The following is a 26107-nucleotide window of genomic DNA, read 5'->3' as shown; positions in this document are numbered from 1 at the left end:
TTGATGCTTGCCGTGCTTCCTCTACACACACACATGCAGATGCAAACATGCACAAACAACACATGCATGCAACCACACTTAAAGAAAAACACATATGTTTAGGTTTTTTTGTGTTCAATGTGACTCCAGGATGCAGCACAAGTAGGCAAACCGCCTGCTTATCTTCGTATATAATATATATATATATATATATATATATATATACATTTATACATTTTAATGCACATTACCTCCATTATCCTGATGGTTTTATTATGCCCTGAAATACTTCCCTGATTATATTTAATTATCTCTAAGTACTTATAACGCATTAAACCACATAACAGGCTAGCTGTAAATTATTGCTAGTTTAGTAATGCAATTCGAAGCACATTTCCTCATGAATTATTTCAGATGTTAAATACACCCCCCCCCCCCCCTCCCCCCCTATTATTTTTGGCCAAATAATGTGTGCTATTCACTGTTTCTTCATTTTTCAGTAATGAAGTGAATCTATTCGGTTTAAATTTTCAAAATTTGATTCCCTCCCAGTTGTTTTTATAATGCATTTTGTTGCAAGGAAGAGAGCGTTACAATTATGTGTTTTTATGCACAATGTTGCTACTTTACTCATCGGGTGAGCTTCCTGCACAAATTGTATGTTCCATCTTTTGGGAAGCATGTTAGTCATAGTTAAGTGGCAGAATGTGACAAAGTAGTTTGCAAAACAAGCTGAGAAATGCAAGTTGGTCAACATTCACAGAAATAGATTGCAGTTGTATATACAAAACATATTGTGTCGCTTTTTACCACTCTTTTGTTGTTACATTGATGGGGATTTGAGTTGAAAGGGGGAACAAAGTCCCTAAAGAGGTTTAATTAAAAAATATGTGACATGTCAAGAATCTACCCCTGCTTGCCTCCACTGAGCCCCCACAACCACCCACAGTGTCATTTTTGGCATTTGTGCTCATTTGAGAAGTTGGTTTTTCATTTGAACCGTTTACAATTTGAAACAGGTTTGTTTCCCAGAGAGGTGTTGGGGCTACAAGGGTTCAGTCTGTGAATTCACTTTTAGTTGGAATTTGAGTTAAACATGCCAATGAATCACAGGGCAGATTAAATCTATCGCCATCCAGCCCCCACAGGTCCACCATGCTTGTTTGCATGCACACTCTGCATTGAAAGTTAACAAGTGAGCAAACAAGTAATTTCCTGAATTGACAGTTTGACCTTTACCACAGAGATTTTTTTTTAAATACATAGAACATCTGCTTAAAATATTTCTATAGATGGATATTGAAAATAAATGTTAGATTGGGTAATTTCTCTAAAATGAACTGTTTTTCTTTTGTTCTTTTACAGCACTTCAATATAGACTAAGCAGAGTCAGAATGGAGTTGTGTTTGTTTAATTAGTTGTGCTTGGATTCACATATTATCAGGTACTTGTTTAGACTGATTGTCCAACACTTGCAATATGAATAAATTTGGGTTCATGCAACAGGATATATGAAACTGTAGCTGTAGCATTAAATTAGGACCACCTAACATTGCAATTAAACCAAGATTTTAGTTAGAACGTTTACAGAATGTAAACATGCAGTTCTTTCAAACTTCCCATGAATTTAAATGTGACAATTTCACTTGCAATGCTGAAAGCAGTGGAAAAAATTTAAAAGTCTGCTCATTCTTAATAAACATGCCAACGCGCAACAACAAAACAAGTTTTGAAAATTAGACTATAATTTAGGGGCTCTTGAGGCACTAAGCTGCAGCTTAAATCCCTCGTGCATAATATACAGGGACAGGCACCAGCTCCCCCGCAACCCTGTATGGAAGAAGTGGGTATAGAAAATGGATGGATGGATGATATATAGGGAACAAGAAGAATTTACATGTTTCAGGTTTTGCAGCCTCAAATATTCTGAGCAGAAACGTAAAGTCCCTGCAAAATACAGCAGAGGACAAAGACAGGCCACATCTCTCTCACAAGAGGTTAATTTATTCAGACATTAATTGATCACTGAAAACTCAGGCTTTTCTTGGAGGTAGCAGTCTTATAAATTAAACCCCGGGGTCAGAGATAACAAAACCTTTATTGTCAAACAGCCAGAGTTAACTTAGCCTTTGCACACCTTTTTACATCTATAACTTCCAATCCACTGCAGGGAAACATATCAAAATCTACACATACCTTAAGACTAGCAACACAGAAGTACAATGATTTGATTTCCCAATAGAGAAGATTGACAGGCGGTATCCTATGAGCACAGCCTACAGACTTTTCACTCCGTGTTCAGCAAGTTTCAGTAGTGACAGATACAAAATACACTGACGCCAAACCATCTTAGCAGATGTGATGCAACTGGAAGGCTGGACATGTAGTCCACTGACATTACAATGACTATGTTTTTTCTTTTAGTTTTATTAAGCTGAAACTAAGTGGGACTGATCCATCGTTCTCTGGTGTTTTACACCTCAAAACACCAAGGTGAGAATACCAGAGTGAATAAAAAAACAACAAAATAAATAAATACATAATTAGTTAAATTCATGCAATAAGAGTATTATGCATATGAGACTGTCTAACCAAATCTATGGGCTCCAATGTCCTCCCTTTTGGTGGCGCCACTGTTCGTGCTGACCTTGCACCAGAACCTTTAAAGGTGTAAAACCAATGTTGACATGCAGGCGCTGCCTGTGTCAACCACTCTTCCTATTCCGACTAAACGGATGCTGCTTTCCCTATAAGCTCCGTTAATGGTCATAACTAACTTATCCTCGGCGCGTACAGGTCAGCGGCCACTGAGGCAAAGACGACGTTCGCGGTCATCCAAGGTGGTGCCATGGCGACGACTCTCATCCGGCCCTGCCGCCCATTGACTCGTCGGCTCCGCAGCCGCGCGCAGCATTCGGAGTAATTGGTGTTTGATTGGTCTCTCTGGAGGCGCGGGCATGTGTGGCGCGAAGATCACCTAATTGGATTTATTTGTTTTGACACATTCTAGAGGCGTTTAAAAGAAGAATGAGAGGCCGCGGCGCTTTCCGTGTGTTCCGTTTGATTAATTTACAGCTTGTTCTAGAGTCACAGCTTGACAACGGGTAAAAAGGAAATAGTCTGCCAATGAAAGCATTTACGCTTAACGAGGGTCTGCCCGATCACGGTGAAGTCAGGAATTACCACAGGGGATGTTTTGAGTATCTTTGGTTATTGATGCCTGTACTAAACATGTGTGCATTTAACATCAAACTGGAGAAGAGAGGCATGCATGTTGAAGAGTGTTGGGGCTGGTGTGATCCTGCCCTTTTTTGTCAGTGTAACCTCTTTGCTCTATATTTGCACCTTAGGCAAGAAAAAAAAAAAAAACTCAAAAGAGTGAGATTTAATCCCATGCTGTCAAAGTCTACAGTAAAGATCTCCCCTGAAGGGTTCACTGAAGTTAACAATCTCATGTTGCTTTGTGGCTTGTTTGCACCAACAAATAATTACTGAGCACTTTAAATAAGTGTTTCAAATTGTCACTCTGCTCTGTAAAAATCTAAATAAGTCAGTAAAATAGGCTTTCCCACTCCATCTCCATCATCCTTTCACACAGTTTCATGTTTCAAGCAGGGACATCATTATCAGTATCACAAAGAGCTGCTTGGACTGCGATAAATATTAGCTAACTGTATGAGCGCCATGCAAATGTGTTTGTTGTTTAATACAGCAGAAAATGTATGATTATTATTATTAGTAGCATGCAACGAAATTGTTTCATTGCCAAAGCAGTAGCTGCAACCAGATGCCAGATGCAAATTTTCAATAAAACCACGTTGCTGTTTTGTAAATATTGAATTTATTGTCTGTAGTATAAATATATACATTAACAATGTAGAGTTAAGCTACCTGTTGCACATCATCATAGTCACATTCACCACCATCATCGCATGTTGATCTTTATGCTATTGTACAGTATAAAGGTTACTCAAATCAAACCTTTTGTTAAAATCAATGGTTGTCTTGATGTCAAAAAACAAAAATGCTGTTTTTAACAAATAAAGTTCTCATGAACATAAAATAAGCCTTAGAAAACATGAAGTAATGGCACCCTGGGCAGGGAGCCATATAGTTAATATGAAAAAATTGCCACCTGTTTCAAGACAATCCCTGGGTTCATTCGGTCCTCCCACGTGGCTCTTTTTGGATTTCATTTTAATAAGGTCAGTAATAACAGCAGGTCATGCTGCAGAGAAGAAAACAGCACCCATGGGGCTCACTGAGCGAAGCGCAAGCTAAACGTGTGGCTCCAAAAAGGTACCATGAGCTGACCAGCAAGCCTCCACTGACAATCTGATCACAAAGACCCCCCACGCACCCTCCCACCATCATCTCACGGGACCTGGATCTGTAAACCTCACACTCCGGCCCCTCATTGTCAGCTCCGGCTCTAATAAAATTGTTCCTGCTGCAGGGGAGGCTTGTTGGAAAATTAATTTTATCTAATTATACTGATGTCACCGTTGCCTTTCAGCGCATAATTAAAATCTGACCTGCGAGCTTCTGCTTCCTGCTCTTTGATAGGGGAGGAAAAATTGAATTAAACAAATCAAATATTAGGTGTTGATTGTGTTTGGAGGCTGATCATCGGTATGTCTTGTTTTTTATTGCTGTTCCAGCGCACTGTGCAGAAAAACGCCAAGTATGTGTGTCTGGCCAGCAAGAACTGTCCTGTGGACAAGAGGAGACGCAACCGCTGCCAGTACTGTCGCTTTCAGAAGTGCCTAAGTGTGGGCATGGTGAAGGAAGGTAAGGAACATCCCAGCTGACAGCACAAACATCACCAAGTTCAGTGCCTTTTAAAAGTATTTATAACCATTGTTTCCCAGTTTGTTACATTACAACTACACATTTAAGTGGATTTTATTATGACTTTATGTTGTAGACCAGCCAAAGGTAGTGCATGATTATAAAATGGAAGGAAAAGAATACATGATTTTACATTTTTTTTCCAATTTAAAATCTGAAAAATGTGTCAGGCATTTGAATTCATTTCTCCTGAGTCATTACTTTGTAGATGCAGCTGCAAGTCTTTTTGGGGTATTTCTCTACCAACTTTCAACATACAGAGTTGACGTTTTTCCCCAATTTTCCTTGCAAAATAGTTCAAGCTCAGTCAGATTAGACAGACAGCATCTGTGAACACCAATTTTTAGTCTTGTCACAGATTCTTGATTGGATTTAGGTCTGGACTTTGACTGGGCCATTCTAACAAGAATATGCTTTGATCCAATCAGCTTCCCTTCATCTGACCAGAGCACGTTCTTCCACATGTTTGAGAACCTTTTCTTTCTCCCAGTAAAGCCCATATTTGTGGAGTGAACCATTAATAGTTGTCATGTCGACAGATTCTCCATCCTGAGCTGTCCACGTCTATAGCTCCTTCAGATATTGTTGGTATATTGTTTTATAACCTAACCCAGCTTTAAACTTCTCCACAACTTCATCCCTGACCTATCTGGCCTTTTCCTTGGATTTCATGATTCTGTTTGTTCACTAAACCTTTGAGGCCTTCACTAAACAGCTGAATGAAAACTAAGAAAGAATATATAAACAAGCGGAGTCTATCCAGATTTATGTGGTACTTTGATTTGCTTTATCTCATAAAATCCTGATGAAATATATTGAAAATTGTGGATATTGTGACAAAATGCGCAAAGGTTCAAAAGTTATAACGACTTTTATAATTTACTATAGTTTTCCCCTGGGTGTGTTCAGAATGATCCACTCCACATATTCATGCTGCGAACAAAAACAGACCATAAAAAATAAACCACAACAGCATTAGGGCTTCCTAAGGAGTCAAAGATGACCATCAAAACCAAACGTTCTCACTGTTGCTCTCTGTGGCATGTTTTTCTCATGTGAACAATCAGTGTGACAGTCATGCTGTCCTTGTTCCCCTGAGGTTTCTCACCTGTCTCACATGTCTTGTAACACCCCCACCCACATACACTCAGCACTCTGATGCAAATACACTCACAGGACACATATTCCTCTTCCACACTAATTGTCATGGTTAAAGTTGGTGGAGGACCAGAAGTGCAGGACGAGCAGAGACAGTATGGTGAGTTGATCACAATTTAATGCAGAGCCAACTTACAACTGCTAGTGCCGGCTTAACTGGCAATCCAGGAAACAAAGTTCATAAGTCCTGGCTACAGGATCGCAGAAACAAGCTTCACAAAGTATAACTCAAACCTGGTAGCAAAATATGACTAACGACACCGCGTGGAACAAAGAACAAGGAGGAACTTAAATACAGACAAAGGTGGACATGAAACATTAGGGCAGGTAATTAGGGTAAACAGATACAGGTGTGGACGGACTGCCAAAGAGGCTGAGACACACAGAAACCAGAACACAGATTTAAGAACAGAAATGCGAAGGACAGGGCAGGAAATAAACTTCAAAACTAAAAACAGAGGGAACAGATCTAAACAGACAATCATCAAACCCATAAGAACACAGAACAAAGCGGAACCTAGACAAATCAATAAGAAACAAAAAAACACACCTGAAGCATAGAAACTAAAACTACCATCATCAGAAGTAAACAGAAAAAAACACCTGACTAAATGAACTAAACAAACACCAAACCAAAATTCCACATCGTGACACTAATACATGTTCCTGTAGAGCAGCTCCACTGCCACCTGCTGGCCTTCTGTGTGGGAAAGGTGGTAATGCTGGCCAGATCCTTATGGAATCAGGTCACTCAGTTTGAGGAGAAAAAAAATCGAATTTGCTTCTTGTGTTTATCTGCTTTACAGTGGTCCGTACTGACAGCTTAAAGGGGCGCCGAGGCCGCCTGCCCTCCAAACCAAAGAGCCCCCTGCAGTCAGAGGCGTCTCCCCCATCTCCCCCTCTCAGCCTGCTCTCTGCTCTGCTCAGGGCTTACTCCCACTGCACACCACAAGATCTTGACTACAGCCAGGTGTCCACTCCCACTTCAGTTAGAAAAGGTCAGTCTGGTTTGTGCAGTCTTGTTTTGTAACTCCTCTGCTCTTGCTGCGTCCAAACAGTTCAGCGCCGCCGATCCTCCGTCCTCCACCTCAGACGCAGAGCACATCCAGCTCTTCTACAGGCTGCTCACAATCTCGATGGAGACCACCAGATGCTGGGCTGAGCGGCTGCCGGGCTTTGCTGAGCTCCAGCGTGACGATCAGAACCTGCTCATAGATTCAGCCTTCTTGGAGCTGTTTGTCCTGAGACTTGCATACAGGTAAGAAAGATGTGGATATGTGGAGGATGTGTATTTTATTACCAAAAAAGCTAAGTTTTTCTTTAAATCTGACATCGTGTTAGGAACATAAGACATTGTGTATCCTTTTGGTATCCGATTACAGTGTGTAAATGTGCTGGCAAAGCTGGTGTGCTGCTGTGTTGGTGCATCTCCAGAGTGGGAAGAGTGCAGCTGAGTAATCACCATTTGAACCGAATTATGAATGGAGTTTTTAGCTCCGACAGCAGCTACGCCCACAGAGATCCGCTCTGCTCGTCTGAGAACTGACGCACAGAGAGCCCTGTGTGTGCGTGTGTGTGCATGTGTGTGTGTGCATTCTGCAAGCTAAAACTGTGCAAACTCTGTGAACTGACAGCATTGATCCCATAGAAACGCTGGTCGACTGAGAGACTAAAGAGAGATGTAATGAAAGGAAATGCATGCTGAGATCAGCTGACTAAAAGACGGGGGTATCTGCATCATACAGTGCCTTGTAAAACCATTCATACCACTAGAACTTTTATCACATTTCTAACATTATGACCAAAAACCTCAATGATTGTTTGGAGGATTTTATGTGATCGACCAACACAAAGCAGCACATAATTGTGTGGTGGGAGGAAAGGAAATTTTACAAATAAAAATCTAAAAAGTGTGTGCGCTTTGGGTTGAGACCCCTTTACTGAACAAAGGCTCCTTGTGACTTTGGAGGAGCTGTAGAGATTAACAGTTAAGTTGTGAGAATCTGTTGAAAAGATATCTATAGTTATACACTCCACAAATCTGGCCTTTATTGAAGAATGGCAAGAAGAAAGAAAGAAGATTGTTGAAACAAAGGTGAATGAAGTTCCCGCTGCAGTTTGTCATGAACATTGTAGGCGACACAGCAAACATTCGGAAGAAGGTGCTCTGGTCACAGGAGACCAAAACTGAACTTGTAGGCCTATAAATCTAACACTGTGCATTACTCTGCACCAGAGCGGGGTAGAGTACCCAAACATTGTACTCAAGTAAGAAAAGCACTACTTCAACATACTTTTAATCAAGTAGAAGTAAAAAGGCTACTGAGGAACTGATCACAACATCTGATTTAATACTTAAAAATTATGTGATCAGATAGACAAAAATATAAACTTATGTGTAAATTCTGGTGGTTTTAAGACTAAAATAAAAAAAATGATTTCATTACAAAATAACTAATTCGGGCAGAAGAAGCAATTTTCCAAATCAAATTATTTTCAACATAAAACTTATTAAACTCACACGTACACTAGATTATGTATGCATGTTACAACAGTGCAAAGTACTTCTTGTGACAGTTTCTTCTGTTTACTGTCTTCACTTGACCTCCAAATGGCTCAGCAGATAGAAACTTTACTCACGTAAAAGTAACGATACTTTATAATAATACTGTTACTCAAGTGAAAGTAAAAAGTACAGTGCATTAAAACTACTGCTGAAAGGGTTTTTTTGTTTTTTTTTAAGTTACTCAAGTAAATGTAAATGAATAAATGCATCTAGTTACTACCCACCCCAGCTCTGTACACACCATCCCCACCATTAAAACAAACTGTGGTGGCAGCATCAAGATAAAGGGAGGCTTTTTCGCAGCAGGGACAGGGACGTTGGAGTTAATGGGAATATGAATGGAGCTCAGGACTGGGGTGAAGGTTCAACTCCCAGCAGGACAACTAAACAATTCCTGTAATAAATTGTGGTTGTAATGTGAAAAAATGTGAAAACGTTCCAGGGATGTGCATACATTTGCAAGGCGCTATATGTGCAGAAGAACGTGGTCGATATCTGGTGCCATTACTGCTAGCCTGGCCCGTCTACGCCTCAGAATTATCCTGGGTTACGGGTCTGCTCCTGTAAGGCATGCTGCTGGTTAAATTTATGGGCAGGAGGAGGAGGAGGGGAGATGGCGCTACAAGCTCGTCCTTTTGTCTGAGCTGTCGTCTAGGGTAGAAGACCAACACAGTCAGGCAACACAGGCGCGCTTACTCAGACTCTCTGACGACGTCGAAGTTTCACTCCTCCCAGTGGAGGTCCAGGTGCAGGGTGGGTAGAGGATGGGTGGTGGCATCACAGTCCCAGCAGGAGGGGCAACTCTGAGTCACGATGAAGGGCGGACACACACACACAAATACACACACACATGCATGCGCTTCTCGTGTTCCCATCAGCCTAACTCCTACGGCATAAAGGAAACCATGAACAAATTTGGCCCTGTCTTACTTTCCGTGCAATCCTCAGATCCAATTGCTTCAGCCCTGCCTTGACCCTATCCTGAACCAAGACGCTTTTCTGCACTGCCGCCCTCTACTCACACGCGCGTGTCTGAACGTTGAATGTGTGCGTTTACGTGTGTTTGTGTGTGTGCGCGTGTGTGTGTTCAGCGTGCAGCAGAGCAAATTTGCTTCGCTCTTGTGGGATCCACATCACTGTGATCCCCTCCGTCACCAAACAGTTTCTGCGGTTATTGGCTGATAACCATGGTGATAGTGTAGTCAGGGGGGAGTGGAATTTGTGGCAGACATCCAGCTGAGGATGCGTGTATGCATGAGTGTGAGTGTGCATCTGCCCGGCTGCTTGTCTGCCAGCCTGTCAGTGTAGTGCTGATCTTGTGCTACTACCAGACAGAGCACAAACAGTGTTATGAAATGGAACTGAACATTTAGCTGAGGGGCATCAACCTAATAATCACAGATCATATGTTGTCAGCAAAAATAACAGACTGGATTTTGTTTCAGCTATTCTTAGTTCACTTTCATTTGTTACTCGCTTGTCTTATTTTAAAATGTGGTGAGTAGCGTGTCATTCGGTCTGCTGAGAAGGTGATTGGCTGCAGTCTACTGTCGCTCCAGGAACTGTACACCTCCAGGACCCTGAAGCGGGCCGGGAAGATTCTGGCTGATCCCTCCCACCCCGGTCACAGACTCTTTGAGACTCTCCCCTCTAGCAGGAGGCTGCGGTCCATCCGGACCAAAACCTCACGCCACAAGAACAGTTTTTTCCCATCTGCCACCAGCCTTGTTAACAAAGCCCGGAAACCACCCTGACACTCTCCCTTTCCCCCACACCCCCCCTTTTTTGCTGACAGGACACCTGTAACCTGCAACTCTATGCGTTACATTAACGCTCAGATTGGACTCCTGCCATACTTGCACAATGATCACCTGCTCTGTTGTACTGCTCTCGCATCCTATAATGCTCTATATTTACTCTCACTCACTTAAAACTGTGCACATATATTTATATTATATTGTAGATATGTTTATACTGTTTAATTTGTATTGTATTGCACCGACTACGCCAAAACAAATTCCTTGTATGTCCAAAAACCTACTTGGCAATAAAGCTTTTCTGATTCTGATTCTGATTTCTGGATACATTCTCCAGCTACAAAAAGCAACAGTCATTCATAATGCTGCTAAAATCGTGTAACACATTGATCATTACACAAATAATATGGCCATCTATAACAGTTATTTTTATTAACAGACTTAAGCAAAAATATAGAATAATGACCAAAATGTAGTACTAGAATGCTTATTGTGCAAAATATTATACAATTGCGACATCAATGATAATTAACCCACGTTCTCCTAGTTAATTTCTTTTTTTTTCTACAGCCATGATGTCCCCATCACTATCCCTGACCTTTTTCAGCTCGTTCACCAAGATGTAGATCAGATGTGGATATAAAGGACAATAGAAGTCCATCCCACCGTCCAATATTTATTGTTGGAATGCATGACAGTTGAAATGTAATAGCCTAAAGAAACTTGCATCCAAGTAGTAATTTTGTAATTGTAATATTTCACACAAATGATATTGCAATGTCGATTGCAATTTAGGAAACTGTGAAGCTCTAGCCTTTTTGCAGCTCTGCTCTTTTCGGAGTTACACAACATGCTTTTAACAACAATGGTTTATTAGTTAGTTTCTCTGTCAGTCTGCAGTTAGCTGCAAATTCAGCCAAACGTTCTTTCTTTTAAGAAAAGAAAGATATGGTTGCCAACTTTCAGTCAGCTGGCCAGCAGTGTGTAGTAAAAATTTGGGAAGGGGGAAAAGTGGGTGACTTTATGCTCCACACAGTCAGAGTGACTGCCCTCACTCTGGGCGATTTTGAAAGTGGAACTTTTTAAAACCGCTGCTCAACTTGATACCATTTACTGGCCAATGCCTGGCTATGATCCTTACATGATAAAAGCAAATAATATACATTTTGTCTTTCTGAACACTCTGTGTTTTAGAAACCACCATGGTTGCAGGAGGAATGAAAGCTGTGAAATGCTTTTCAAAGGTTCTTCTCTTGGTTTCTGATTAAAGTTTCCTGTTGAGAACTTTCATCTAGAGCAGATGATGTGAAGGGATAATGTCAAAAACAAGCTTGTTGCTGCCCGAGCTTCATCTCTTAATACCTGCATTCAATGAATTTTTTGGTGACTTGCAGGCTTCTACAAAAAAATGCATGCTATTTTTAAAAGATTTATACTTTATGTGTCGTCTTCCTGCATATTCACAGTAGGAATAAGGAATAGGGTAAAAGTGAAAAGCAGAAATGCATGTTAGGACAAATAAGCAATGCTTGGTAAAAATGTGAATCATTCCTTGTTGCATAATCCACATGCTGTTTCATGAATCCATGGATACATGTTTTGCAAAGTTTGCATAGTAAAAAAAACTTTTCATGCATTTTTAAAAGTGTGGATTATGTGCGTTGGGTTAAAACTGAGGAGGTAAATCTTTTCATCTGCATTAAGGATAATTACACACAAATGTTGCTGCTGCTTAGTCTCATAACTGCTAAACCAATGTTTGCATAGACTGTAATTAGTGGCTTTTAGGTCTTTTCCCTAAACCCCCCCCCCCCCCCCCCCCCCTTTCTTTCTATTTGCACAATTATCTGTTTTCCTCTCTCTCTCTCCTTTTTTTGTTTTATGCGTCATTCATTGTTTGCTCCCTCCCTTTCCCTGCTCTGCTGGAGAGTTAAAAAAAATGAAAACGGGATGTTGTGTGCCGTGAGTAAGTGATGGTTAAATGCATCCGAGAGGCCTTTTCATTTCCTCATTAAAGCTTTGTGTTTCCACTGCACACCACAGCCTGGGGACATTAAAGCTGTAACAGTTTACCTATCTGCACACACACACACTCACACAGCCTTCTGCCCTAACCCTTCACCCCACCCTGCAACAAGGAAATGCAAGAATAGTTTTAAATACTGTAAGTTTTAAAAAAACACACAAACTTTATCAGCTGCATGCCTCTGTTTGATGTGTGTCTCCCTTGCTCTCCCTGTGTCTCAGATCTACGCTGTCAGAGGACAAGCTGGTGTTCTGTAACGGCTCAGTGCTGCACAGGTTCCAGTGCCTTCGTGGGTTTGGAGAGTGGCTGGACTCCATCCGTGATTTCTCAACCCACCTCCAGACCCTTAACCTTGATGCTTCTGCCTTCGCCTGCCTATCTGCCCTGGTACTGCTAACAGGTAACCAAAAAACTCTGATTATCTGCAGGAAATAAAAATATTTGAGGATAGTAACTGATCCACACAAATGCCTTTCAATCACTTAAGATTCTTTTAGGTACAGTGGATCTCAAACATTAACCTAACAAGAAAGACCTTAGTAAATAACATTAAAATAGTTTTTTACTTTAAATGTGATTTATTTCCCGTACAAATCCTTAGAGTCAAACACATCTGTTGGATGTAAATATATAACAGATAAACAAGGTGCAATAAAACGTCTCCTATATTTCCCAAATGTCTGGACTAAAGAGTATGTTTGTAAGACAGGAGACAGTTTTTAGAAGAAAAACACCTTGGCACCTTTGTTTGATGAAACCAAACATAAACCACATAAACAGACGTATGCTTCACCAAAAGAACCTAATTCCCATAGTCAAGCATGGTGGTGACAAAATCATGATGTGGGATTACTTTTCTTTTGAACTGGAATCTTTCTCTAGGTGGAGGCAATTATACATAAAATATTAAACTTAACTAATTAATTATATGAAATTAACGGTTCAAAATTTCAGTGAGTTTTGACCCCAAACCCCCAGGCGTCTTCAAGAAAGCTAAAGATGAAAAGGGATTTCATTTTTTTACCTCATAGCACATCCAAGACTACTTCCAAGTCAAAGCTAGACAGAAAATCTGTCAGTTGAGCTAAAGAGACACAATCTGATTGATTGGGAGAACTTCAGCAAAGTAATATTTGCAAGGTAAGATGTGTGATGTTGATAGATCTCTTGAACACTGAAATTTAGTCACATTATTTTACACTTTTAAAACCAGGTTATTACACCTCTTTACTGTGTGATTATTCTTCTTTACTCTGTTTTTTTTTCTTTATACTCAGACATTTCCACACTGCAAAAGAGCAGGTTTTTAATTTCATTGTACATTTGTATAATGACAAGAAAGATATTCTATTTCATTCTATTCTATACCCACCATGTAGGTGTTTGCTTATCTGATATTTTTCAATTAGTTAGAAGCTTTGGTTGTGGGTTTTTTTTTTTTTTACAGTAAGCTATCAGGTGGATACATCCTCTGACGTCACACAAACGCTTTGAGACACACATGCGAGCATGTCTTCTCACGCAACTCTGCCTGTAACAAGAACCCGATACCCAGAAGCACCTGCTGCACCTGCCACACACCTGGCCCCTCTAATCAGTGTCCACGGGTGAAAAATCGACACTTTATCCATGGACGGACCTCAGAAAGATGCAACAATCATGTTGTATGTAAAATGCATTAGATATGTAACCTCAGGCAACAAAGGATGCACTGAAATTATGAGTTGAGTTTTCATTTTTTAAAGCTAAATTTTAGAGTGAGACATTAATGTGCAACGGGTAAAATCCCCCTCACCCTGCCTTACAACCCTATCGTCCCTCTCTCGGTCTCACTCTCTCTGGGGGAGCACTTAACTCTGTTCCTGATCGACCAGCCCACCGTGGGGCACGGCTCTGGAACAGCGTCTGCGGTATTCGCAGTGGCACTCCGCCACCTCGGCAAAGCACACAGCGCGCGGCCGTGGCAGAGCCACCAGGGCCACCGGGTGATCGAACGCTTCGGAGTGGCTTGTGCAGAAAGGGCCCTCATTGATTTCTCCCCAGGAACTGCCGCACATAGAGAAGCAAGGAATGGGGGAGAGAGAAAAGGGAAAAAGCAGAGAAGCAAAATAAAGAAAGGGGAAAAAAAGAGTGCAAGAAATCTGAAAGCCACAGTGGAAGGAGGGCTGCAGTACCTCTGCAGCAGCAAACACTGCAAACAAAAGAGTCACATAAACAAACAATAAATACACTTCCAATAATGGATACCTTAAAGTGAGACTGGTCTCAGAGGCAGCCTCCCTGCAGCACCACACTGACACACTAGCTTGTGTGTCTATGTGTGTGTATGTACATGTGTGCGTTTGGGTGTGTGTTAAGGGGTGAGCTGGACACCCTGTTCTCTGCAGAATGAGTTAGTGTCACATTAAGTCTGATACGAGTGCCACTGGAGTTGCTATGGGCAGCAGTCTGCGGTCTGTATCTGTGTGTTTGTGTGTATTCCTAATTGAATTTGGCTGCTTACAAGGCCAAATAATCAGCTAATTGTTGAGCACTGTTGTGTCTTAAATTCTCTAAACTACAGGGCCTATTTGAGCATCTGAGTGCGTTCATTTAAAGTATTTTTGAGCGATAAATACACAGCATGGGTTTATTTCCATGTTTGTGCTATATTTCTATGGCATGTGAGTGTGTTTGTGTACACAGTGTGCAGAAGGCTTATTAGGTTAGACGACGTATTGATTTGCAGCGAATGAGACACCGTAAGGCTGTTAAGAACATGAGCCATATGGGCTAATGAGATGCAGTTCAATATAAAACAAGATGAGGCTAATGTTATTTTACCTGAATGAGCTTTGATGTATATATACTGTATGTGTGTGTGGATTTTGTTTTTCCGCTAACTAAATTTTCCCATTTAATACAGTTATTTGTAATTTTTTTAACCAAGAACTTCAGTGTAGTTTTTTGGCAGTTTATTTGATGGACCATCACAGAGTAGCGCATAATTATGAAGAGGAATGAAAATGAAAATGTTTTTCAGCATGTATTCAAAATGCAAACTAACACTAAAGGTATAAAGTTGTGCAGATGTCTAAAGCAGGATAGGTTATGTGAACTGATATTCCAGGCATGGAGAGTATTTTGGAGAAAAGCAGCTAACAGGCCCGTGGTAACTCTGGAGGAGCTTCAGAGATCCACCGCTCTGTTGGGAGTGTCAACAAATTTGCCCTTCATGGAAGATTGACAAGAAGAAAACTGAAAGAAAATCAGAAAAAGTCCTGTTTAGGATTTGCAGCTGGCTTGAAGATACATGGAGGACACAGCAAACATCTGAAAAATAAAGTCAAAACTGAACGTATTGACCTACATGGGATACGTTATATGCATTGACAAACTAACACTGAGGAAAACAACCCCACTTTGAAGCAAGGCAGTGGCAGCATCATAGTGTGGGGATGCTTTTCTGCTGCAGAGACCGAGAAGCAAGAAAGAACTGATCTAGGCTGAGGACAAAAACATCTTTCAAATTAATCCACAACAGTTTCAAAGCTTCTAAATGAGATAAAGCTTTTTCTCTGTGTCATTTGTTTCTTATGTTAGTGTGTAAAGTCTTAGAAAACCAAGCATCACAATAATGGACGCACTACTTGGTGTTGGTCACATAAAATCCAAATAAAATAAATTGAAGTTATGTGATAAAATGTAAAAAACCTTTGAAAGAAACTATAAACCTCTAATGTCTCCGGTCTCCTGCTTTCTCTCTGCAGATCAAGTCCCAGGTCTGAAGGAGTCGAAGCGTGTGGAGGAGCTGCAGAATAAAGTCATCTGCTGTCTCAGAGACCACCTGGGCTGCGGACCCTCTTCTTCCTCCAACAAAGCCATCCCTCCCCTGAGCCGTGTGCTGGGTTTGAGGGCGGAGCTCCGCTCTCAGAGGACCCAGGGCCTGCAGCGGATCTTCTACCTGAAGCTGGAAGACCTCGTGCCGCCCCCACCATCGATCGACAGATTCCTGGACACCCTACCCTACTGATGACTCGGGCTGACCGCATAGAAAGAAACCCATGTCAACGTCCTGTTCAGGCCTTTTAACCCCCCACCTCCCCAAAGGAGGAGAGAGATAGAGAGAGAGAAAGAGACTCTCCCTTCTGACTGATGGCGAGCGGAGAGAGCAAATCGAAAGCATCTCGTCCGTTTGGTGGGGGGCTACCAAACGGACAACCAACAAAAACGCTTTTCACCTGTAAAAAAGACAATAACTCAAAAATGCTTTGCAACCTTTTATTTGATCCTCCACACTTTCTTGTCGGGGAGGATGATGAAGTTGAGTTGGACAGCAGAATGACTTGTTCCTGTCCTTTCTCCATCTGGGTGGCAGCTCACTTTTGCAAAAACAAAAAGAGAGAAGGGTTTATGGGTACTGTGTTGATCTATGTTTTGCCCTCGCTCTTTCTGTCCAAGGACTTCTTCTTTTTATGAAAAGGTCAAGTCTCAGTGGGACAGAAAGTTTGCTGAGTTACTGATGTGACAGTGAGACTCAAGTTAGCTTCTGTTGATAAGAAGAAGGGGGGTGTTTTCATACTGTAGTGTAGAGAAATGTCAGAGGTCAGACAGAAAGGCAGAAACACGTAAAACTATTTCATTAACACGTGGAAGTGGCTATCAAGGCGGCCTCTTAATTACAAAGTGCAATTTCACCACAAAAAGGAAGACACGGAGGAGGGAAGGTCTAATTTCAAACTCTAAATTATTTTAATACAAAGACTTTGTCCTGTGCTGTCTCCGTGTGACTTTTCACACAGCGGAGGAGAAACTGTGCACTAAACTATCCAAGATTGAGTCACCCAGACTTGAACTCCCTCTTCTGTCGTTTTTGGTTTTCCTATTTTTGAATAGTATCGCATTTTAAAATCACAGGTTGGGGTAGAACTGTGGTCACATATTGGCTTTTAAAGCACTTACAGAGAAGGGCTACAAGCTCCGACACATGCCATGCCCGTACGGGCCGGAGGGCATTCGACAGATCGAGAAGGGAGGAAGGAGAGAGGAGTTGAAGGGGGTCAGGGGGGGGTTAAACATTCCATGTTCGTGCTCTTTTTTTTTTTTTTTTTTTTGCATTTCTATCATGGATACTGCACAGGAGTCCCTAAGCCTAAGAGAGGTCAGGAACGTGGTGGAAGTTGTCGAGAGCTGCCATCACAAGAAAAAAAAAAACGGCTCCAGCTGTGTTTGCTGCACGGGGATCTCCCCAGGCCTCCACCACCCACTCACACCATCACGGCAGCAGTTTAAAAATGAACGAAGCAAATTATAGATATATAAATATAATATAAATATATATATATATAAAAACTAATATTTTGAAGTGTTTTTAGCTTTTTCAAATATTGTGGTACAACTTGTGCATTTTCTTTTTTTCTTTTTTTAAAAGAAGAAGAAAAATTAAAAAGATAAAGACTTGCTGTTTTTTCAATGTACTTCTTTGGTTTGAGTTTCCTGTTTGATATATATATATATATATATATATTTTTTTTTTTTTTTCCCCTCTTTTGTTCACTGGATTTTCTGTTCAGCACTTTGAAATCATAAACTAGTTCTGATTATTCTGACCTGCTGCATCCTGTGTTTTGATTCTTTGTTGTTAACTTCTCATCATATACAAAAACATTTGCGTTTCAAGGCAAACTTTTCATTTTGTGAAGATTTTCACATCATAGACCATCACAAACTAATGCATAAATGTGCTCATGAAGGAAAAGGATACATGGTTTCCTAAATTTTGTACTAATAAAAATATAATATTTGTAGCATGCAGTTGTATTTAGCCTCCATGAGATAATGATTTGTAAAAACAACTTTTGCTGCAGTTCTCAGCAAGTTTTCTTCCAGGATCACCCTGCTTTTATCTCCATCTGTCTTCCCATCAACTCTGACCAGCTTCCCTGTGTCCACTGAGGGAGAGCAACTCCACAGCATGATGCTGTACCCTCTGTGTTTCACCGTCAGGATGGTTTATTCAGAGAGATGTAAAGTCTATGTTTTGTATCCCATGTAGAGTTTTTGTAAATCTCTCCAGCTCCTCCAGAGTTACCATGGGCCTCTTGGCTGCTTCTCTGATTAATCCCCTCGTTGCTCAGTTTTGAAGGCTGTTTCTTGGTAGACTGAGATGTAGGGATTGTAAGTAAGGGAAAATACCTAAGTAAAACTTTATTTATAAAGCACCTTCCAAAACACAGATCACAAAGTGCTATACAAAAGAAAAACTAAAACCTAACATTAAACATCAGTACATCCAAATAGTTAATCAAAAGCAATTTGACTTTTTAGTTGCCTTTTAATAAGCTCTGCAGAGTCCGCATACCTCAAACTAATAGGGAGAGAGTTCCAGAGTCATGGTGCTGCTGCTGTTGCTGTTATGATGATGGTTGTTCACTAATGTTCTGTAACAAACCTTTGAGGCCTTCACAGAACAATTGCATTAATACTGAGATTACATTACTCACAGGTTGCAAGGGATTTTATTTTGGGGTATTGGGAGGGTATGCAAATGCATCCCACGTTCCTTAACTTTTTATAGTAAAGAAAAATAGAAAAGTTTTCTTATAATTTCACAATTTTGCACTACTTTGTGTTGGTCTGTGACTTAAAAACAATTCTCTAAAATACATTGAAGTTGTTGTCTGTAAGGTGAGAAAATCAGAAAAAGTCCCAGGGGTATAAATAATTTTGCAAGGCACACATATGTGTATATGTGGCTCCTGCCACAGACAAAAGTCTCCTGACAGGTAAAAGGCCTCGCCTCCCCCCCCTCAAGCTCTCACGGAGAGTAGAGGGAGGATTAGGAGAGTGAAGAGAGGAAGGAAGAGTGAGGAGAGGAGAGCTTTATGTTAGCATGAGGCCCAGATCAGCCTCTAGCCTCGTTAAACAACATCGATCGGCACTGTGACATTTCACAGCACACGCCGTCTATACTGTCACTGCCATCACTCACTCACAGCACTGAGAGCACCAACACAGACACAGCCTCGCTCTCTCTTTCTCTCTCTCTCAAACGGCTCAGTGATGGATAGCAACTGGTAGGGAAATAGTGAACAGATCTGTCAGTATGAGGGTGTCTGAGTTAGAGAGGGAAAGAAGGAGAGTCTCCTCTGTTTGTGCAAAATATTAAATATATGATGTGAAATCATACAATACCCTGATGATGTTATGCCTTTTTATGGATTAGGTAGAAATATTAGATCCTAAAACTTGCTTTCAATAACAGAAAATGTAATATTTATACTGATTTTAATTTTCTCTCTCTCCCTCTCCTATTTAGACTGGGAGCCTCATCAATATGCAGGAAAACAACAATAACACCACAATTATTTTTGTGATGTCTTGTAAAAGTGTGTTTGTGCAAAAAGCTAACAATACTCCACATGTCGGAAAAAAATAATGAAAGTTTTCTGCCGAATCTGATGTCACAAAGCACGAAATGCACCCTGAAATTTGCATGATGCAAACACACGTACGCTCAGAGAGCAAGCTGCCAGTCTTCCACCCAATCGATCCGCGCTGACAGGTAGCAGATACCCAGAGTCTTGATTAGAGGTCCTATCAAACATACATAATAATTATGCATGCACGCTCACATTCAGAGCAGGGCTTTTGAAGCTGTGATTCCATAATTTGTAATATTATAATTAACTTAAAACTTTTCTGATAAAAAAGTGCCGCTCAAATTGCTTCAAAAAACAAGATTATATCCCAGACAAAGATAAATCCTTACAGTGCCAGTTACACTTTTTTGGCAGCCCTGGTAGAGATGTCTAAAAAGTCTTAAGATGCATACATTTTTATTGCAGCGGGATAATTGTTAAAAGAGAATTATTTCTTAACATGGGATTATTTTACCCCAATCAATAAACACACTCAAATCAAAGGTTTGGTTTTTCAAAATCTTTGGGTGTGAGAATATGTTACTCAATAAAAGATGCATTTGATTTAATGCTTTTTGCAAACCTTTACCCTGAGTGTTAATAATGTGGCCAGTATTATAAATTTAAGAGGAATAGTTAAGAGATATAATGCCAACCAATATATAACAAGAGTTGCAGTTGGATATCGTAGTTTTTTTTTCCAGATGTGTTCATGTCTGCACAGAAATACCTGTAAGAATGACTACATAAGCAAAATTTAAATAAAGAGTGCAGGGTTAGAGCATGCGACTGATGTACAGAGGCCTTAGTTTTTGACGCAGCCTCTCATGGGTTCAAGTCCCGGCCCGTTGACCTTTGCTGCATGTCTTCCCCCACTCGCTCTCCTCATTTCCCTTCAGCTCACTTTTAGAAAATAAGAAAAATAAAGGCCACTATAAGCTGCCAAAAAAAAACTATTTAAATAAAAAAAGACCATATATGAGAAGAAATAATGAGTTTATAGGTTTAGTTTACATAAAGAAAAATGCAAATAAACAAATAAATATTCTAGATGATTTCCACTGAAAAATAAACACAAATATTAAATCTAAGAAATATGCATTTTTTCACCAATGCCTCTAGAGTATTGTTTTCTTGATAAAACGTTTGAGTCTTCATCCAAAATAAAAATAAAAAATATAACCATTGAAAAAAGAAAATGAATGTTAAACTTTTTCAATTCTGAAGTTTTTACAAACTGAAGGTGAAAATGCCTTTCAGCAGTAATCACAAACAAATGTAAATAGCAAACGTGATCAATCTTTTCACAGAGAACTTTCCAAACACAATGCAGTCAGCACAAAAGCCTTTACAACAGATAAAAAACTGAATATTTTTCAGACAGCCTCAGTGATCTCGATGGTTTGTACAATAAAATTAAATATGTGGGACTGAGACCTTTAATGGTTTCAAAAACTCATTAAAACTCATTAAAACCAAAAATTGTTTCTACAGTATACAGATTCCTGATGCAAAGACATTAAAATTGTATTAATATGATCTCTCTTTCACATCTTCATCAGCATTCAGCCAGCTGAATTTATTTGACTGTAGCTACTCTCTCTGAGGATGTTGCAACAATCTACTCTGTGAGTGATAAAAGCCTGTATTAAAGTCTCAGCATTGGACCAGGAGAGAAACATAATGGATGCTGCTGATTCAGGTCCCTAGTGTGGCAGGCTCACTTAGACACAAGAACACCTGCGTATTAAGTATGCTTCTCTAATTTTATTAGTAACACCCAAGTTTCTCCTACTACGACATGTCAGTGTGTCTGCTGTGAAAAAGGCCTGCATCCTCTGAGGCGTCAGGGTGTACTAATCACACCTTTCTATAAAAACAGAGAGGTTCAGGAGGTACAAAGTGAGCAGAGCTCCCTGCTGGCTTCCTCTCCTGCTGATCAACCTCCTGGATTAGACTGAAGCTAACCACAGCTGAGTCCTTCTGGGCCTAATTCACACACAATTTGGCACTTATACACACACACATCTCCACACATACACTACTCACAAACCGTTAAGGATATTCGGCTTTCGGGTTGAACTTCAGGATGAACCAAATATGCACTATAACCTTTACAGGTCAACTTAATGTGACCTTTTCTAAACTTTTGAATGCATATGTCCAACTGCTCAATGTTTCAGTACTTTTTGCACAACTTGCTGTTCTCTAACAAGGAACTTAACAGCTAAATTCACAGGTGTTTGATCCATGAATCAACCAATACATGGTTCGATCCCAGTTCATTCAGAATTGTATTTAATCACTTCTTCTCATCATGTTCTTCACATTTTGACATCATGACACCAAGAAGACACAGAACAATCAATCAACAGTGGCATCAGCAGTTTGCAACAGAGTTACAGCGAGACTGGAAGACTCACAGAAAGGCATAGAAGTGGACGTCCTTTGGCCACATCCCACACTAATGCCCGCTTCATTGTGAACAGTGCCCTGTGGGACCGGACGATGAATGCTACTCAACTCCAGGCACATTTAAGGAAGGCGTGAGGAACCTGAGTTTCCCGTCAAGAATGTAAGCCGCCAACGATGTTAGAGACATGAAGGAAAGCACAATGCATCAGCCACTGTTGTCACCAGACGAGCCTTTGGTGGTGGTGGTGGTGTAGCAGTGTGGGCAGGTGCGTCTAGTCAATACAGACCTGCCCTACACTGTAAGAATGGTATAGTGACAAGCCCGTACTAACTGAAAAACATAATTAATCCAGTCATTGTGCCACTGCATGAACAACACAGGCTTAATTTTAACTTCATGAACTACAATGCTGCACTTTTTCCAGACCTGAATCCCATAGAAAACCTAAGGGATCAGATGAGTCGCCGTCTAGAGGCTCCTAACGCTGTACCACAGAACCTCAATGACCTGAGGGCAGTCAGTCAAGAAGAGTGGGATGCCATGCCTCAGCAGGCTATTTGTCAACTTGTGAACAGCATGAGACATCATTGTCAAGCTGTAATTGATGATCAAGGGCACGTTGACATATTGAAATTTTTTGTTGTGGTATACCCACCACTGTTGTTGGTTTCCGTTTCAATAAATTGTTTGAGATAAGGACAACATCATTGTATGCTTCTACTAAATGCCCTACTTTCATGATATAATATTACTTTAGTGTGAATGTTTTACGATTTCTATAAATTTCAACCGAAAGCCAAATATCCCTAACTTTTTGAGTAGTGTACATCGCCTAGCAAAAGTATTCATTGCCCTGGAACTTCTACACATTTAGTCACATTATAAAGTAGTAACTGTGAACGGAAGGAAAAAAGCATTTCAACACTTCATTCATATTCAAATCTGAAAAGTATAGGCCCTCATTTAAATTTGATTCTCTTCACTCTGATACTCCCAGCACCTAAAATCCCTGTTCTGTGAAAGCCTCAGAGGTTTGTTACCAAATCAGTAAACAAACAGCATCATAAAGACCAAAAAACACACCAGACGTGTAAGGGAGAAGGTTGTGGAGAAGTTTAAAGCAGGGTAAGGGTATAAAACCATAACCCAAGCTTAAAACATCTCACAAATCACAGCTCAGTTCAACATCCTGAAAGCTGCAGAGATCCACAGCCCAGGTGGGAGAATCGGTATAGAGGTTTTCACAGAAGAGCAGCAAGAAGAAAGCTATAAGAAATCTCATTTAAAGTTTGGCACAAGCCATGAAGGGGACACATGTCAGAAAAGACCAAAACTTAACTTGTTGGTGTACTTCCTAAATGATATATGTTGTAGAAATGTAATAGTGCAGACCACCCTAAACACACCATGGTGATGGCAACATCATGCTTTGCACATGTGTTTCTTAAGCAGAAACAGGTAATTTGGTCAGAGCTGTTAAAAAGATAGATGGAGTTTCGTGTGGGGACATCCTGGAAGAAACTCTGTTAGAGGCTGCAAAAGATTTTAAATAAAGCCAGGATGCAGATTTAATGTTTATTTATCTAAATATGTTCAGTCTAAAAAATTTAAAATACCATTCTTTTTTCCACGATTATTAAATATTCTCAACTTGCCAAATTAAAAATTAAGAAATGAGCAAAGGCTTAAAAAAACTTAGAAGGATTAGATTGAAATAATAAAAAAACAACAAGACTTTTCTAAATTTGTGAAAACAAAACAAGAAAAACAACAAAATTCAAAAACTAACTGCACAAAACCCTGGAAAATAATTGATTTCTTTTCACCATGACTGTATAATACTGGATATGATTTAGTCTAAATTGACTTGTTAAGTGAACTGGTGCAACACAAATAAACTGATATCCATAAAACAACAACAACAACAGATTCATCATATATTTCTCAGATAATATGCAAAATAAAAATATGTTTAAAATACTAAATTGTTTTTAACTGAGAAATTAAAATACAGCAAACCTAATTCACCTGTGGAGAGGAGAGCTCTTTGAGGCTGCAAAACATTTCTTGCTGTAGGTGGGTGGCATCTGGCTTGGGGTCTTGCAACCTCAGAATTTCCACAATCTTGATCTATGTGGTCATGTGAAATGTTGGACATATGATAAGGTGACAAAACTCCAGTTTCGTTTAGTTTTTTGAACAACACAATCATACTACTATGGCAATAAAAGTCTAAGCCCAAAATAATTCAGTGTTAAAAGTGATATCAACATGACATTTCAGTTTTTGTTACGTTTTCTGCATTTGATTCGTGCATAAACAGCATAGATCTTGTGGAAAGTTACATTAAGTGTGAGATTTTTGTTTGTGTTGTGTTCTGAAGACAAAGAGAGGACTGGGGTTCCCCCTCCTCTACTCTGAGATCAGCCTGTGTGAGTGGGTCTATTGCATGTTTCCATTTCTATTCTTCTTCAGCACCTTTTACCTTTGACATTTAGGCCAACCCCCACACACACACTCTTCCCTCAGCGGATGCTCCATGCGAGGGGCCACAGCAAAGCACGCCGTCCCCAGATGCAGGGGATTTCCCCTGGTGTACCCATCTACTGCAGTTGTTGTGTGTGTGTGGCTGTCTGTCTGTGAGTGCATTTTGTCCACTTTCTGGGGGACTCCCAGACTTGCAGACTGAGTGGGAGGATCAAAACTCACAGTGAAAGTTTAAATAGCAAATCATCAAAAATGGTAAACCTTCATATGTGCAATACTGCGTACTCAGAGGGAGCAGGAGACAGTATCTATACACATTTGTTGTTGAGGATTTGGTACCATTTATCTGGTTAAAAGCTCAGGATGATTTCGATTTACCTTCATCTTTTGATACAAAAATCTCCACCATCATTGTAAAAATGAAACTAAAAACAGTCATTAAGGTTTAAATACTGGTTTTATTTCAGGAACACATGTGTGTGCAGAGTCTTGCCACAATCTTGTGCATGAATGTAAAGTGAAAGTATATTACTGAATGGTTGCAAATATAAATCTGAAGACTGTGGGGTCCATTTGTATTCAGCCACCCTGAGTCAGTTTATGTAGAATCACATTTTGCTGCAATTAAAACTTCAGCTATTATGCGGTAAAGTGCATTCATATCTGTAGACTGAGGTTTTTGCTCAAGCTCAGTCAGGCTGGTTGGAGAACCTCGGAGGAAATTTAATTTCAATTGTATTTAGGTCTGGAGTTTGACTGGGCCATTCTAACACAACTAACTTCTATTGTTGTTTAGGCTATATGTTTAGAGTTGGTGTCCTGCGTAAAGGTGAACCTCACCCAAGTCTCAAGTTTTTTTCAACCTCTAACAGGTTTTCTTCCAGGATTTTCCGGTTTTTAGCTCCAATCACCTTCCCATCAACTTCAACCAACTTTGTTGTTCCTGCTAAAGTAACTCCACCGCATGACACCGCCGTCTTTTCACCATGGGGAAGGGGTTTTCAAGGGCGATGTGCAGCAGTAGTAGTTTTCCTCCCCAAAATACATGAAGGCCCAAATGTCTAAAAATTGTTTCTCTCTAACCAAAGCATCTTCATTCACATGTTTTCTGTCTCCCTTTCTTGACTTCTTATGTTATTAGTCAACCATATGTTTCTCCTGGCCACTATTTCATAAAAGCCAGATTTGGGGAGTACACAACCAATGGTTGTTCTGTCGACAGATTCTTGCACATGTGCTCTGGATCTTTGCAGCTCCACCAGAGTTACCATGGGCCTCTTGGCTGCTTGGGGTATAGTTTAATGACCTAACCCTGCTTTAAATTTCTCCAAAACTTTATCTCTGACCTGTCTGCTGTATTCCTTGGTCTACATGATGCTGTTTGTTCACTAATGTTCTCATACAATCCACAAAACAAATTTCACAAAACAGCTACATATTATACTAATATTAACGTACAAACAGGAG

General features: G+C 40.2%; 1 protein-coding gene across 2 annotated transcripts in view; it reads left to right on the top strand.

The window, feature by feature from the left end:
- nr4a3 (nuclear receptor subfamily 4, group A, member 3) overlaps positions 1–18123 on the top strand; it is a 28541-nt gene extending 10418 nt beyond the window's left edge. For both annotated transcript variants that reach the window (XM_047361545.1, XM_047361544.1), the window contains 5 exons: positions 4641–4770; positions 6795–6958; positions 7047–7246; positions 12559–12737; positions 16087–18123. In XM_047361545.1, coding sequence (XP_047217501.1) covers positions 4641–4770; positions 6795–6958; positions 7047–7246; positions 12559–12737; positions 16087–16349 — 936 coding nt within the window. In that variant the 3' untranslated portion in view covers positions 16350–18123. The remainder of the gene's footprint in view (positions 1–4640; positions 4771–6794; positions 6959–7046; positions 7247–12558; positions 12738–16086) is intronic.
- Positions 18124–26107: the final 7984 nt, after the last annotated feature.

Source organism: Girardinichthys multiradiatus, chromosome 3 (genome assembly GCF_021462225.1).
Source record: "Girardinichthys multiradiatus isolate DD_20200921_A chromosome 3, DD_fGirMul_XY1, whole genome shotgun sequence".
Taxonomy (NCBI): domain Eukaryota; kingdom Metazoa; phylum Chordata; class Actinopteri; order Cyprinodontiformes; family Goodeidae; genus Girardinichthys; species Girardinichthys multiradiatus.
The sequence above is the reverse complement of the archived record's forward strand: the minus strand, read 5'-3'. Positions and strand labels throughout refer to the sequence as shown.